The sequence below is a fragment of the Paroedura picta genome, chromosome 16, assembly GCF_049243985.1.
Source record: "Paroedura picta isolate Pp20150507F chromosome 16, Ppicta_v3.0, whole genome shotgun sequence".
Lineage (NCBI taxonomy): Eukaryota > Metazoa > Chordata > Lepidosauria > Squamata > Gekkonidae > Paroedura > Paroedura picta.
The window spans coordinates 2,020,944-2,036,791 of NC_135384.1; the positions used below are offsets into that span (position 1 = coordinate 2,020,944).

Genomic DNA, 15,848 nt, shown 5'->3' on the forward strand with positions numbered 1-15,848 from the left:
CCGAATTTGGCTTCAGATGACCCTGCTGCTTCCTGATTCCTGAATACGGCTTCTGAGGATCCTCCGGCTTCCAGATTCCTGGCCTTGGCTTCTGAGGACCCTGATGCTTCCAGATCCCCGAATTTGGCTTCAGATGACCCTGCTGCTTCCTGATTCCTGAATACGGCTTCTGAGGATCCTCCGGCTTCCAGCTTCTTGGCCTTGGCTTCTGAGGACCCTGATGCTTCCAGATCCCCGAATTTGGCTTCAGATGACCCTGCTGCTTCCTGATTCCTGAATATGGCTTCTGAGGATCCTCCGGCTTCTAGCTTCTTGGCCTTGGCTTCTGAGGACCCTGATGCTTCCAGATCCCCGAATTTGGCTTCAGATGACCCTGCTGCTTCCTGATTCCTGAATACGGCTTCTGAGGATCCTCCGGCTTCCAGCTTCTTGGCCTTGGCTTCTGAGGACCCTGATGCTTCCAGATCCCCGAATTTGGCTTCAGATGACCCTGCTGCTTCCTGATTCCTGAATACGGCTTCTGAGGATCCTCCGGCTTCCAGCTTCTTGGCCTTGGCTTCTGAGGACCCTGATGCTTCCAGATCCCCGAATTTGGCTTCAGATGACCCTGCTGCTTCCTGATTCCTGAATACGGCTTCTGAGGATCCTCCGGCTTCCAGCTTCTTGGCCTTGGCTTCTGAGGACCCTGATGCTTCCAGATCCCCGAATTTGGCTTCAGATGACCCTGCTGCTTCCTGATTCCTGAATATGGCTTCTGAGGATCCTCCGGCTTCCAGATTCCTGGCCTTGGCTTCTGAGGACCCTGCTGCTTCCAGATCCCCGAATTTGGCTTCAGATGACCCTGCTGCTTCCAGATTCCTGAATATGGCTTCTGAGGATCCTCCGGCTTCCAGATTCCTGGCCTTGGCTTCTGAGGACCCTGCTGCTTCCAGATCCCCGAATTTGGCTTCAGATGACCCTGCTGCTTCCAGATTCCTGAATATGGCTTCTGAGGATCCTCCGGCTTCCAGATTCCTGGCCTTGGCTTCTGAGGACCCTGATGCTTCCAGATCCCCGAATTTGGCTTCAGATGACCCTGCTGCTTCCAGATTCCTGAATATGGCTTCTGAGGATCCTCCGGCTTCCAGATTCCTGGCCTTGGCTTCTGAGGACCCTGATGCTTCCAGATCCCCGAATTTGGCTTCAGATGACCCTGCTGCTTCCAGATTCCTGAATACGGCTTCTGAGGATCCTCCGGCTTCCAGATTCCTGGCCTTGGCTTCTGGGTACCCTGCTGCTTCCAGATCCCCGAATTTGGCTTCAGATGACCCTGCTGCTTCCAGATTCCTGAATATGGCTTCTGAGGATCCTCCGGCTTCCAGATTCCTGGCCTTGGCTTCTGGGTACCCTGCTGCTTCCAGATCCCCGAATTTGGCTTCAGATGACCCTGCTGCTTCCAGATTCCTGAATATGGCTTCTGAGGATCCTCCGGCTTCCAGATTCCTGGCCTTGGCTTCTGGGTACCCTGCTGCTTCCAGATCCCCGAATTTGGCTTCAGATGACCCTGCTGCTTCCAGATTCCTGAATACGGCTTCTGAGGATCCTCCGGCTTCCAGATTCCTGGCCTTGGCTTCTGGGTACCCTGCTGCTTCCAGATCCCCGAATTTGGCTTCAGATGACCCTGCTGCTTCCAGATTCCTGAATATGGCTTCTGAGGATCCTCCGGCTTCCAGATTCCTGGCCTTGGCTTCTGGGTACCCTGATGCTTCCAGAACCCAGGCTCTGTCTTTGGACCACATCTCAGACATCTGCCTACAGTTTTGCTCTGACATTTACTCCGGCTTTCGACATGGCTTGACAAGACTACACTCCTTGACCTGCTTAAAATCTGAACTGACTTCCTGGATTCTGACCACCCAGACTGGAATCCGGTTGTTGGTTTGAATACCCCTGTCTCACCAAGACAAACGGGCCAAATATGTGTGGCCCAACAGGGCAGCACAAAAGGTGTGGGTAGTGGCATCAAATGTTGAATGGGAGGGATCTGGGTGCTGGTTAGAAAGGGATTCAGATATGGGAGGGGGTTTTGTTAGTGTTACCATATGCTTATGGGAGGGGGGATATCAGTATTAGTACTTAATGGGGCTCAGGTGGACCTGTGAAGGGGTCTGGGTTGGGTTACCATGTACTCATGGCAGGGGGGGTCTTGGTATTGGTACTTAATGGGGCTCAGGGGGACATGTGAAGGGATCTGGGTTGGGTTACCATGTACTCATGGCAGGGGGGGTCTTGGTATTAGTACTTAATGGGGCTCAGGTGGACCTGTGAAGGGATCTGGGTTGGGTTACCATGTGCTCATGGGAGGGGGGGTCTTGGTATTGGTACTTAATGGGGCTCAGGGGGACATGTGAAGGGGTCTGGGTTGGGTTACCATGTACTCATGGCAGGGGGGGTCTCGGTATTGGTACTTAATGGGGCTCGGGTGGACATGTGATGGGGTCTGGGTTGGGTTACCGTGGACTCATGGCAGGGGGGGTCTCGGTATTGGTACTTGATGGGCCTCAGGTGGACCTGTGATGGGGTCTGGGTTGGGTTACCATGTACTCATGGCAGGGGGGGTCTCGGTATTGGTACTTAATGGGGCTCGGGTGGACATGTGATGGGGTCTGGGTTGGGTTACCGTGGACTCATGGCAGGGGGGGTCTTGGTATTGGTACTTAATGGGGCTCGGGTGGACATGTGCAGGGGTCTGGGTTGGGTTACCATGTGCTCATGGGAGGGGGGTCACGGTATTGGTACTTAATGGGGCTCGGGTGGACATGTGATGGGGTCTGGGTTGGGTTACCGTGGACTCATGGCAGGGGGGGTCTCGGTATTGGTACTTGATGGGCCTCAGGTGGACCTGTGATGGGGTCTGGGTTGGGTTACCATGTACTCATGGCAGGGGGGGTCTCGGTATTGGTACTTAATGGGGCTCGGGTGGTCCTGTGAAGGGGTCTGGGTTGGGTTACCATGTGCTCATGGGAGGGGGGGTCTTGGTATTGGTACTTAATGGGGCTCAGGTGGACCTGTGAAGGGGTCTGGGTTGGGTTACCATGTACTCATGGCAGGGGGGGTCTTGGTATTGGTACTTAATGGGGCTCGGGTGGTCCTGTGAAGGGGTCTGGGTTGGGTTACCATGTGCTCATGGGAGGGGGGGTCTTGGTATTGGTACTTAATGGGGCTCAGGTGGACCTGTGAAGGGGTCTGGGTTGGGTTACCATGTGCTCATGGGAGGGGGGTCACGGTATTGGTACTTAATGGGGCTCAGGGGGACATGTGAAGAGGTCTGGGTTGGGTTACCTTGTGCTCATGGGAGGGGGGTTACGGTATTGGTACTTAATGGGGCTCAGGGGGACATGTTATGGGGTCTGGGTTTGGTTACAATGTACTCATGGCAGGGGGGGTCTTGGTATTGGTACTTAATGGGGCTCGGGTGGTCCTGTGAAGGGGTCTGGGTTGGGTTACCATGTACTCATGGGAGGGGGGGTCTTGGTATTGGTACTTAATGGGGCTCAGGTGGACCGGTGATGGGGTCTGGGTTGGGTTACCATGTGCTCATGGGAGGGGGGTCTTGGTATTGGTACTTAATGGGGCTCGGGTGGTCCTGTGAAGGGGTCTGGGTTGGGTTACCATGTGCTCATGGGAGGGGGGGTCTTGGTATTGGTACTTAATGGGGCTCAGGTGGACCTGTGATGGGGTCTGGGTTGGGTTACCATGTACTCATGGCAGGGGGGGTCTTGGTATTGGTACTTAATGGGGCTCGGGTGGTCCTGTGAAGGGGTCTGGGTTGGGTTACCATGTACTCATGGGAGGGGGGGTCTTGGTATTGGTACTTAATGGGGCTCAGGTGGACCGGTGATGGGGTCTGGGTTGGGTTACCATGTGCTTATGGGAGGGGGGGTCTTGGTATTGGTACTTAATGGGGCTCAGGTGGACCTGTGATGGGGTCTGGGTTGGGTTACCATGTACTCATGGCAGGGGGGGTCTTGGTATTGGTACTTAATGGGGCTCAGGTGGTCCTGTGAAGGGGTCTGGGTTGGGTTACCATGTGCTCATGGGAGGGGGGGTCTTGGTATTGGTACTTAATGGGGCTCAGGTGGACCTGTGAAGGGGTCTGGGTTGGGTTACCATGTGCTCATGGGAGGGGGGGTCTTGGTATTGGTACTTAATGGGCCTCAGGTGGACCTGTGATGGGGTCTGGGTTGGGTTACCATGTACTCATGGCAGGGGGGGTCTTGGTATTGGTACTTAATGGGGCTCAGGGTGGTCCTGTGAAGGGGTCTGAGTTGGGTTACAATGTATTTATGGGAGGGGGGGTCTCGGTATTGGTACATAATGGGGCTCAGGTGGACAGGGGATACTTAAGAGGGTGTCTGTTGTGGGGAGAGGAAAGAGAAGTCGATGGTAAGCCACTTTGAGTCTCCTACTCGTAGAGAAACAAACATATAATAACAAACCTTCTTCAGTAATGTTAGGGCTTTCGTGGCCTCCGCTCCCTCACAGAGTATCTGTTGTGGGGAGAGGAAAGGGAAGGTGATTGTAAGCCGCTTTGAGACTCCTACTGGTAGAGAAAAGTGGCATATAAGAACAAGCTCTTCTCCTTCAGTAATATCAGGGCTCTCTGAGCCTCACCTCCCTCACAGAGTATCTGTTGTGGGGAATGGAAACGGAAGGAGATTGTAAGCCGCTTTGAGACTCCTACTGGTAGAGAAAAGTGGCATATAAAATCAAACTCTTTTTCAGCAATATAATGGCTCTATCAGCCTCCACTCCCTCACAGAGTATCTGTTGTGGGGAGAGGAAAGGGGAGGCGATTGTAAGCCAATTTGAGACTCCTACTGGTAGAGAAAAGTGGCATATAAGAACCAACTCTTCTTCTCTTCTTACCATATGCTAATGGGAGGATGGTCTCAGTACTGTTACTACATGAGGCTCAGATGGATATGTGAAGGGGTCTGGGTTGGGTTACCATGTACTCATGGGAGGAGGGTCACGGTATTGTTACTTAATGGGGCTCGGGACATGTGAAGGGGTCTGGGTTGGGTTACCATGTGCTCATGGGAGGGGGGGTCTTGGTATTGGTACTTAATGGGGCTCGGGTGGACATGTGATGGGGTCTGGGTTGGGTTACCGTGGACTCATGGCAGGGGGGGTCGTGGTATTGGTAGTTAATGGGGCTCGGGTGGACATGTGAAGGCGTCTGGGTTGGGTTACCATGTGCTCATGGGAGGAGGGTCACGGTATTGTTACTTAATGGGGCTCGGGACATGTGAAGGGGTCTGGGTTGGGTTACCATGTGCTCATGGGAGGGGGGTCACGGTATTGGTATGTAATGGGGCTCAGGGGGACATGTGAAGGGGTCTGGGTTGGGTTACCTTGTGCTCATGGGAGGGGGGTCTCGGTATAGGTACTTAATGGGGCTCGGGTGGACATGTGAAGGGGTCTGGGTTGGGTTACCATGTGCTCATGGGAGGAGGGTCACGGTATTGTTACTTAATGGGGCTCGGGACATGTGAAGGGGTCTGGGTTGGGTTACCATGTGCTCATGGGAGGGGGGTCACGGTATTGGTAATGGGGCTCAGGGGGACATGTGAAGGGGTCTGGGTTGGGTTACCATGTGCTCATGGGAGGGGGGTCACGGTATTGGTACTTAATGGGGCTCGGGACATGTGAAGGGGTCTGGGTTGGGTTACCATGTGCTCATGGGAGGGGGGTCACGGTATTGGTACTTAATGGGGCTCAGGGGGACATGTGAAGAGGTCTGGGTTGGGTTACCTTGTGCTCATGGGAGGGGGGTTACGGTATTGGTACTTAATGGGGCTCAGGGGGACATGTTATGGGGTCTGGGTTTGGTTACAATGTATTCATGGGAGGGGGGGTCTCGGTATTGGTACTTAATGGGGCTCAGGTGGACAGGGGATACTTAAGAGGGTGTCTGTTGTGGGGAGAGGAAAGAGAAGTCGATGGTAAGCCACTTTGAGTCTCCTACTCGTAGAGAAACAAACATATAATAACAAACCTTCTTCAGTAATGTTAGGGCTTTCGTGGCCTCCGCTCCCTCACAGAGTATCTGTTGTGGGGAGAGGAAAGGGAAGGTGATTGTAAGCCGCTTTGAGACTCCTACTGGTAGAGAAAAGTGGCATATAAGAACAAGCTCTTCTCCTTCAGTAATATCAGGGCTCTCTGAGCCTCACCTCCCTCACAGAGTATCTGTTGTGGGGAATGGAAAGGGAAGGAGATTTTAAGCCGCTTTGAGACTCCTACTGGTAGAGAAAAGTGGCATATAAAATCAAACTCTTTTTCAGCAATATAATGGCTCTATCAGCCTCCACTCCCTCACAGAGTATCTGTTGTGGGGAGAGGAAAGGGGAGGCGATTGTAAGCCAATTTGAGACTCCTACTGGTAGAGAAAAGTGGCATATAAGAACCAACTCTACTTCTCTTCTTACCATATGCTAATGGGAGGATGGTCTCAGTACTGTTACTACATGGGGCTCAGATGGATATGTGAAGGGGTCTGGGTTGGGTTACCATGTACTCATGGCGGGGGGGGGGTCTCGGTATTGGTACTTAATGGGGCTCAGGGGGACATGTGAAGGGGTCTTGGTTGGGTTACCATGTGCTCATGGGAGGGGGGGTCTTGGTATTGGTACTTAATGGGGCTCAAGGGGACATGTGAAGGGGTCTGGGTTGGGTTACCATGTGCTCATGGGAGGGGGGGTCTTGGTATTGGTACTTAATGGGGCTCGGGTGGACATGTGATGGGGTCTGGGTTGGGTTACCGTGGACTCATGGCAGGGGGGGTCGTGGTATTGGTAGTTAATGGGGCTCGGGTGGACATGTGAAGGGGTCTGGGTTGGGTTACCATGTGCTCATGGGAGGAGGGTCACGGTATTGTTACTTAATGGGGCTCGGGACATGTGAAGGGGTCTGGGTTGGGTTACCATGTGCTCATGGGAGGGGGGTCACGGTATTGGTATGTAATGGGGCTCAGGGGGACATGTGAAGGGGTCTGGGTTGGGTTACCTTGTGCTCATGGGAGGGGGGTCATGGTATTGGTACTTAATGGGGCTCGGGTGGACATGTGAAGGGGTCTGGGTTGGGTTACGTTGTGCTCATGGGAGGGGGGTTACGGTATTGGTACTTAATGGGGCTCAGGGGGACATGTTATGGGGTCTGGGTTTGGTTACAATGTATTCATGGGAGGGGGGGTCTCGGTATTGGTACTTAATGGGGCTCAGGTGGACAGGGGATACTTAAGAGGGTGTCTGTTGTGGGGAGAGGAAAGAGAAGTCGATGGTAAGCCACTTTGAGTCTCCTACTCGTAGAGAAACAAACATATAATAACAAACCTTCTTCAGTAATGTTAGGGCTTTCGTGGCCTCCGCTCCCTCACAGAGTATCTGTTGTGGGGAGAGGAACGGGAAGGTGATTGTAAGCCGCTTTGAGACTCCTACTGGTAGAGAAAAGTGGCATATAAGAACAAGCTCTTCTCCAGTAATATCAGGGCTCTCTGAGCCTCACCTCCCTCACAGAGTATCTGTTGTGGGGAATGGAAAGGGAAGGAGATTTTAAGCCGCTTTGAGACTCCTACTGGTAGAGAAAAGTGGCATATAAGAATAAACTCTTCTCCTTCAGTAATATCAGGGCTCTCTGAGCCTCACCTCCCTCACAGAGTATCTGTTGTGGGGAATGGAAAGGGAAGGAGATTGTAAGCCGCTTTGAGACTCCTACTGGTAGAGAAAAGTGGCATATAAAATCAAACTCTTTTTCAGCAATATAATGGCTCTATCAGCCTCCACTCCCTCACAGAGTATCTGTTGTGGGGAGAGGAAAGGGGAGGCGATTGTAAGCCAATTTGAGACTCCTACTGGTAGAGAAAAGTGGCATATAAGAACCAACTCTACTTCTCTTCTTACCATATGCTAATGGGAGGATGGTCTCAGTACTGTTACTACATGAGGCTCAGATGGATATGTGAAGGGGTCTGGGTTGGGTTACCATGTACTCATGGGAGGGGGGTCACGGTATTGTTACTTAATGGGGCTCGGGACATGTGAAGGGGTCTGGGTTGGGTTACCATGTGCTCATGGGAGGGGGGGTCTTGGTATTGGTACTTAATGGGGCTCGGGTGGACATGTGATGGGGTCTGGGTTGGGTTACCGTGGACTCATGGCAGGGGGGGTCGTGGTATTGGTAGTTAATGGGGCTCGGGTGGACATGTGAAGGCGTCTGGGTTGGGTTACCATGTGCTCATGGGAGGAGGGTCACGGTATTGTTACTTAATGGGGCTCGGGACATGTGAAGGGGTCTGGGTTGGGTTACCATGTGCTCATGGGAGGGGGGTCACGGTATTGGTATGTAATGGGGCTCAGGGGGACATGTGAAGGGGTCTGGGTTGGGTTACCTTGTGCTCATGGGAGGGGGGTCTCGGTATTGGTACTTAATGGGGCTCGGGTGGACATGTGAAGGGGTCTGGGTTGGGTTACCATGTGCTCATGGGAGGAGGGTCACGGTATTGTTACTTAATGGGGCTCGGGACATGTGAAGGGGTCTGGGTTGGGTTACCATGTGCTCATGGGAGGGGGGTCACGGTATTGGTACTTAATGGGGCTCAGGGGGACATGTGAAGGGGTCTGGGTTGGGTTACCATGTGCTCATGGGAGGGGGGTCACGGTATTGGTACTTAATGGGGCTCGGGACATGTGAAGGGGTCTGGGTTGGGTTACCATGTGCTCATGGGAGGGGGGTCACGGTATTGGTACTTAATGGGGCTCAGGGGGACATGTGAAGGGGTCTGGGTTGGGTTACCTTGTGCTCATGGGAGGGGGGTTACGGTATTGGTACTTAATGGGGCTCAGGGGGACATGTTATGGGGTCTGGGTTTGGTTACAATGTATTCATGGGAGGGGGGGTCTCGGTATTGGTACTTAATGGGGCTCAGGTGGACAGGGGATACTTAAGAGGGTGTCTGTTGTGGGGAGAGGAAAGAGAAGTCGATGGTAAGCCACTTTGAGTCTCCTACTCGTAGAGAAACAAACATATAATAACAAACCTTCTTCAGTAATGTTAGGGCTTTCGTGGCCTCCGCTCCCTCACAGAGTATCTGTTGTGGGGAGAGGAAAGGGAAGGTGATTGTAAGCCGCTTTGAGACTCCTACTGGTAGAGAAAAGTGGCATATAAGAACAAGCTCTTCTCCAGTAATATCAGGGCTCTCTGAGCCTCACCTCCCTCACAGAGTATCTGTTGTGGGGAATGGAAAGGGAAGGAGATTTTAAGCCGCTTTGAGACTCCTACTGGTAGAGAAAAGTGGCATATAAGAATAAACTCTTCTCCTTCAGTAATATCAGGGCTCTCTGAGCCTCACCTCCCTCACAGAGTATCTGTTGTGGGGAATGGAAAGGGAAGGAGATTGTAAGCCGCTTTGAGACTCCTACTGGTAGAGAAAAGTGGCATATAAAATCAAACTCTTTTTCAGCAATATAATGGCTCTATCAGCCTCCACTCCCTCACAGAGTATCTGTTGTGGGGAGAGGAAAGGGGAGGCGATTGTAAGCCAATTTGAGACTCCTACTGGTAGAGAAAAGTGGCATATAAGAACCAACTCTACTTCTCTTCTTACCATATGCTAATGGGAGGATGGTCTCAGTACTGTTACTACATGGGGCTCAGATGGATATGTGAAGGGGTCTGGGTTGGGTTACCATGTACTCATGGCGGGGGGGGTCTCGGTATTGGTACTTAATGGGGCTCAGGGGGACATGTGAAGGGGTCTGGGTTGGGTTACCATGTGCTCATGGGAGGGGGGGTCACGGTATTGTTACTTAATGGGGCTCGGGACATGTGAAGGGGTCTGGGTTGGGTTACCATGTGCTCATGGGAGGGGGGTCACGGTATTGGTATGTAATGGGGCTCAGGGGGACATGTGAAGGGGTCTGGGTTGGGTTACCTTGTGCTCATGGGAGGGGGGTTACGGTATTGGTACTTAATGGGGCTCAGGGGGACATGTTATGGGGTCTGGGTTTGGTTACAATGTATTCATGGGAGGGGGGGGTCTCGGTATTGGTACTTAATGGGGCTCAGGTGGACAGGGGATACTTAAGAGGGTGTCTGTTGTGGGGAGAGGAAAGAGAAGTCGATGGTAAGCCACTTTGAGTCTCCTACTCGTAGAGAAACAAACATATAATAACAAACCTTCTTCAGTAATGTTAGGGCTTTCGTGGCCTCCGCTCCCTCACAGAGTATCTGTTGTGGGGAGAGGAAAGGGAAGGTGATTGTAAGCCGCTTTGAGACTCCTACTGGTAGAGAAAAGTGGCATATAAGAACAAGCTCTTCTCCTTCAGTAATATCAGGGCTCTCTGAGCCTCACCTCCCTCACAGAGTATCTGTTGTGGGGAATGGAAAGGGAAGGAGATTTTAAGCCGCTTTGAGACTCCTACTGGTAGAGAAAAGTGGCATATAAGAATAAACTCTTCTCCTTCAGTAATATGAGGGCTCTCTGAGCCTCACCTCCCTCACAGAGCATCTGTTGTGGGGAGAGGAAAGGGAAAGCAATTGTAAGCTGCTTTGAGACTCCTACTGGTAGAGAAAAGTGGCATATAAAATCAAACTCTTTTTCAGCAATATAATGGCTCTTTCAGCCTCCGCTCCCTCACAGAGTATCTGTTGTGGGGAGAGGAACGGGGAGGCGATTGTAAGCCCATTTGAGACTCCTACTGGTAGAGAAAAGTGGCATATAAGAACCAACGCTACTTCTCTTCTTTCCATATGCTAATGGGAGGATGGTCTCAGTACTGTTACTACATGGGGCTCAGATGGATATGTGAAGGGGTCTGGGTTGGGTTACCATGTACTCATGGCAGGGGGGGTCTCGGTATTGGTACTTAATGGGGCTCAGGGGGACATGTGAAGGGGTCTGGGTTGGGTTACCATGTGCTCATGGGAGGGGGGTCTTGGTATTGGTACTTAATGGGGCTCAAGGGGACATGTGAAGGGGTCTGGGTTGGGTTACCATGTGCTCATGGGAGGGGGGGTCTTGGTATTGGTACTTAATGGGGCTCAGGGGGACATGTGAAGGGGTCTGGGTTGGGTTACCATGTACTCATGGCAGGGGGGGTCTTGGTATTGGTACTTAATGGAGCTCGGGTGGACATGTGATGGGGTCTGGGTTGGGTTACCGTGGACTCATGGTAGGGGGGGTCGTGGTATTGGTAGTTAATGGGGCTCGGGTGGACATGTGAAGGGGTCTGGGTTGGGTTACCATGTGCTCATGGGAGGGGGGTCACGGTATTGTTACTTAATGGGGCTCAGGGGGACATGTGAAGGGGTCTGGGTTGGGTTACCATGTGCTCATGGGAGGGGGGTCACGGTTTTGGTACTTAATGGGGCTCAGGGGGACATGTGAAGGGGTCTGGGTTGGGTTACCATGTGCTCATGGCAGGGGGGTCACGGTATTGGTTCTTAATGGGGCTCAGGGGGACATGTGAAGGGGTCTGGGTTGGGTTACCATGTGCTCATGGCAGGGGGGTCTCGGTATTGGTACTTAATGGGGCTCAGGGGGACATGTGAAGGGGTCTGGGTTAGGTTACCATGTACTCATGGCAGGGGGGGTCTCGGTATTGGTACTTAATGGGGCTCGGGTGGACATGTGAAGGGGTCTGGGTTGGGTTACCTTGTGCTCATGGGAGGGGGGTCTCGGTATTGGTACTTAATGGGGCTCAGGGTCGACATGTGAAGGGGTCTGGGTTAGGTTACCATGTACTCATGGCAGGGGGGGTCACAGTATTGGTACTTAATGGGGCTCAGGGGGACATGTGAAGGGGTCTGGGTTGTGCTCATGGGCGGGGGGTCTTGGCTTTGGTACTTAATGGGGCTTAGGTGGACATGAAAGGCTTGGTTTCGTACTTAAAGGGGCTCAAGTGGACACGGTTGCTGGTACCAATTGAGTTTAGGTGCACATTCATAGTGTCTAGGTGCTGGTACCAAATCGGTTCATATCTTCGTTGTTACTGTCACAAATTGGTTCTTGTGCACAGGGGAAAGGTTTGTTTTCTGGCACCAAAATGTTTCATATCCACAGGCTTAATGGCACCAAATTGGTTTTTTGTGCTAATGGTTACTGTCACAAATTGGTTCTTGTGCACACATGAAAGGTCTGGTTGCAGGTGTCAGATTGGTTCAGATGCTCAGGGTTACTGGCACCAAATTGGTTCATGTACACATGCAAAGTGTCTGGCAGCTGGCACCTATTGGGTTCAGATGCACATTGGGTGATGGTACCAGTCATGTTTATATGCATAAGTAAAGGGTCTGTGTACTGGCACCAAAGGGGTTCAGATGCACCTACGATTGGTCCGGCTGCTGGTAATAAAAAGAGCTCAAATCGCAGGAGAGCGGAGCCCTAGGGCAGGGGAGGCCGAAGGACCCCTAAGAGTCTCTGTGGGTCTGGAAAATGGGCTTGCGAGGTCCATGGGATCCCAGCACAGTAGGGCTCCTGGATTGTTCCAGAAGAGGGGGAATGGGGACCCAACTGCGGGATCTTGAAGGGGAACAACTTCCAACCATCAGGAGTATTTCTGGAGTGCTGGTGGCTCCCTGTCTCTGCCAAGGTTGCTAGCAAAAAGAGCTGAAATCACTAAAAGGGGGGGGAAACCTGGGGGTGGGCAGTAGGACGGCAGAGGAGAAGAACAGGGAGTCACCTAAAGAAGGAGCAGAGCCTTTGAGAAGCCCCAGTTACCAGTGAGAATCCAAGTTCCAGGTGGCTCGGAGAGCTTCGCAAGAGCGGCTGCAGTACAGAAAGAACTGAACGTGACAGAAGAAAAAGAAGAAACCGACCAAACTGGCTGCTTATAGCTGAACCTTTATTCTGTTTTATAAATTTGCCAGAACAAGATCCGGTATAATCTCGTTTTCGAAAACAAAAGTCTTCTTCAAGGGCTAATAATAAAGCATAACGTTACAAGTATTATTGCATATGTCTTATTCCTTGTTATGACATATCAAATTGGTACAATAAAATAATTACCTTTTAAATTTGAAGCCGTCTATGAACATTATTTTATATTTTCTCATAGCTTCCTGCCACCTATATAACAAAAGACAATAAACCCCGTAAGCATCTCTACAGTGATTCCCAATTTCTATCACCAGGGAAAATGTAACTTCCCAATAATGCTGAAAGCCGGGGGGGGGGGGGAGAGAAAGCAGGGCTGAGGGGCAGGAAGAATGGATCCCCCCCCCCTGCTAAGACCAGCTTATGGGCTCTGGGGCTCTTGGGCAGGCAGGAAGACTCAATCCTATAGGGCAGAAGGCCAGTGGGGGAGAGGGGGCAGGTGGGTGGAGAAGTCCCTTTTTGGCTCCTTTGGCTCCTGAGGAAGGTGCAGAGGATTTCTTTCAAGGAGAGGAGAGCTGGCATCTCCTGCCCTCCCACCCAACACAAAATGTGAAGGGGGGGAATTATGAGGGGGATGCAAACAGAGGAGCAGACCAGGCCCCAGGGGGAGGGAGAGTGTGGGGGACCCTCGCCTGCACCCAATTCCCTGGGTCTGCAAGGAAGGGCCGCAAGAGACAAACACTGGCACATCCCTTCCTGCCCACCCGCTCACAATACACAACATTAGCATTTCTGTCAGATGTCTCTCGCCCCTCTCAGCTCTCTGCACTGGGACAACAGCTCACAAGGAGGAGGGCGATTTCCCGTGTTTGCCTGTTATCTGCATACAGAATTCCTTCTCAGGAGTAAGCCGAGGCCTTTCAGGGCGAAAGTGCATGCCAGGAGACGCAGCCCCTTCCCTCCCTCCTCCTCCCGGCCAGCCACTGACTGACCGATCCAGGTTCCCTGCGAGGAAATGGGCTTATTTTATTTTATTCCCCATTATCACCCCCGCACTATTTCCTGCAATGAGAAACCGATTACTAGTTTAATGCTGGGTATGCACGGCCGTTTTACAGATAAGGCTCACCCGGGCACAAAGGCTGTTTTCCCTCGAGTAGACCTGCAGGGACATTTTTAGTTTTCTTTTCATCAAATAATCGCACGTTTTGCTTTAGTTCCGCAAGGGAACGACGGGCTCGGCTTGTCCTTGTTCCCAAATTATCAGTGGTTTATTATAAAACTCTACCGGTATTTTTCTGGCGATTGAAAATATGTTTGCACAGGGGCGGGGGGGAGGGAATTTGGTGCCGGATACGCCGTTCTACTCTTCCAAAGGGAAAAATTAAGTGAAGGGGTAAAAACGAAGTGGAGATGCCGGGGATCGAACCCGGGGCCTCATACATGCAAAGCATGCGCTCTACCACTGAGCTACATCCCCGCCGGCTTTCTAAGGTCCCATTCCATGTTGTTGCATACACCAACCGGCCTCGCACAGACGCGGCGGCAAATAAATTGAACAGCTGTGGCCGAAGCCGCTTTAACAGTAGTGCTCGGTTTTTAAGCCTGTAAAAAGGGATACGACACCAGAGCAAAAATCTGCCTTCTCCCCCAGAAATAAGCAACATGGCAAACACTCCAGCTTGCTCTCTGTAGGACCTTTAAAGACTATGAAATTTCCGCTAATCTAAATATAAATTAGACCCAGTTCCCCAATTCTGAGAAGCGGCTTTGTTCAGCTCAGTAAAAAGGATCCCCGGAGACGAATGGGGTGAGGTGTGTGTGCAAAGTTTCTGCTCAAAGTTCCATTTTAATTATTATTTTGCAAACTGTAACAGAAAACAGCCCTTTTAAGGAGGCGGTGGGTGGCCCTGAAAAGGGCCTTTGTGTTTTGCCGGCCGGGGCGGGATTGCAGCGGGCCCCGCTCAGCCGCCGAAGCCGTAGAGGGTGCGGCCCTGGCGCTTGAGCGCGTAGACCACGTCCATGGCGGTGACCGTCTTCCTCTTGGCGTGCTCGGTGTAGGTCACGGCGTCGCGGATCACGTTCTCCAGGAAGACCTTCAGCACCCCGCGGGTCTCCTCGTAGATCAAGCCCGAGATGCGCTTCACGCCCCCGCGCCGAGCCAGGCGGCGGATGGCGGGCTTGGTGATGCCCTGGATGTTGTCCCGCAGCACTTTGCGGTGCCGCTTCGCGCCCCCCTTCCCCAGACCCTTCCCGCCCTTGCCACGTCCGGACATGATCACTTAAAATCGCTCTTCTACTCCTTTCTCAGAAATTAGTAGCAAACAGTGGGCCACATAAGCTTTTATAGGACTTTGGCGGACCAGAATGAAAACTCTGTTTCCCGCCTGTCTGAACTGACGTCTCGTGAATGCCCCACCTACGAGCAGTTCTGACCAATCAGTATCGAGAACAATTTGTCCATTCGACGCATTTGAAACTGACATTCGTGTCCGTGAATACATCCCATTTTCTCTATATATGTATTTATAATTGTTGTATCCATTCAGTTGTTGATTTATATACTGCTCCTCACTGCAACGTCTCAAGACCTCAAGTCTTTAAAGAAGACTTGATCCTGTGTCTATGTGAAAAAAATTGAGAAGGCAGAGAGCGGACTTCAGGGCTTAAAGTGATTTGGGCTTTGCGGGTGTTTCAGTTCATGTTTTGGTGCGGCCGCAAGGAACGAAACCCAACCTTTCCTACCTCCTTTCTCCCTGGTAGGACTGTAACGCTGCCCCGGCCGCTCTGCTCGCTACTGTACCTTCACCAGGGTTTCTCTTTAGTCTCACCGAAAGATGAAGACTTTCCATGGTTATGCAACTTGTTTGCATCAGAAGAGAAATTTGGGCTGTGGGGCACCGTACAAGAGTTCAAACGTGGATCGTGGATTGGGGCCCGCAATGTGACTGTGCATAACTTACTGGGAGATCCTATTTACATGTTTGTTTTTTAC

General features: G+C 52.0%; 1 protein-coding gene and 1 non-coding gene across 2 annotated transcripts; both read right to left on the reverse strand.

Annotated features, from left to right (window-relative positions):
- Positions 1–14,261: 14,261 nt before the first annotated feature.
- TRNAA-UGC (transfer RNA alanine (anticodon UGC)) lies at positions 14,262–14,333 on the reverse strand. Its single transcript has one exon. It is a non-coding gene; the product is annotated as a tRNA-Ala (tRNA).
- Positions 14,334–14,756: 423 nt separating this feature from the next.
- LOC143826302 (histone H4) lies at positions 14,757–15,150 on the reverse strand. Its single transcript, XM_077315043.1, has one exon. It carries the CDS (start codon positions 15,127–15,129, stop codon positions 14,818–14,820), a length of 312 nt encoding a protein of 103 aa, XP_077171158.1. The 5' UTR covers positions 15,130–15,150; the 3' UTR covers positions 14,757–14,817.
- Positions 15,151–15,848: the final 698 nt, after the last annotated feature.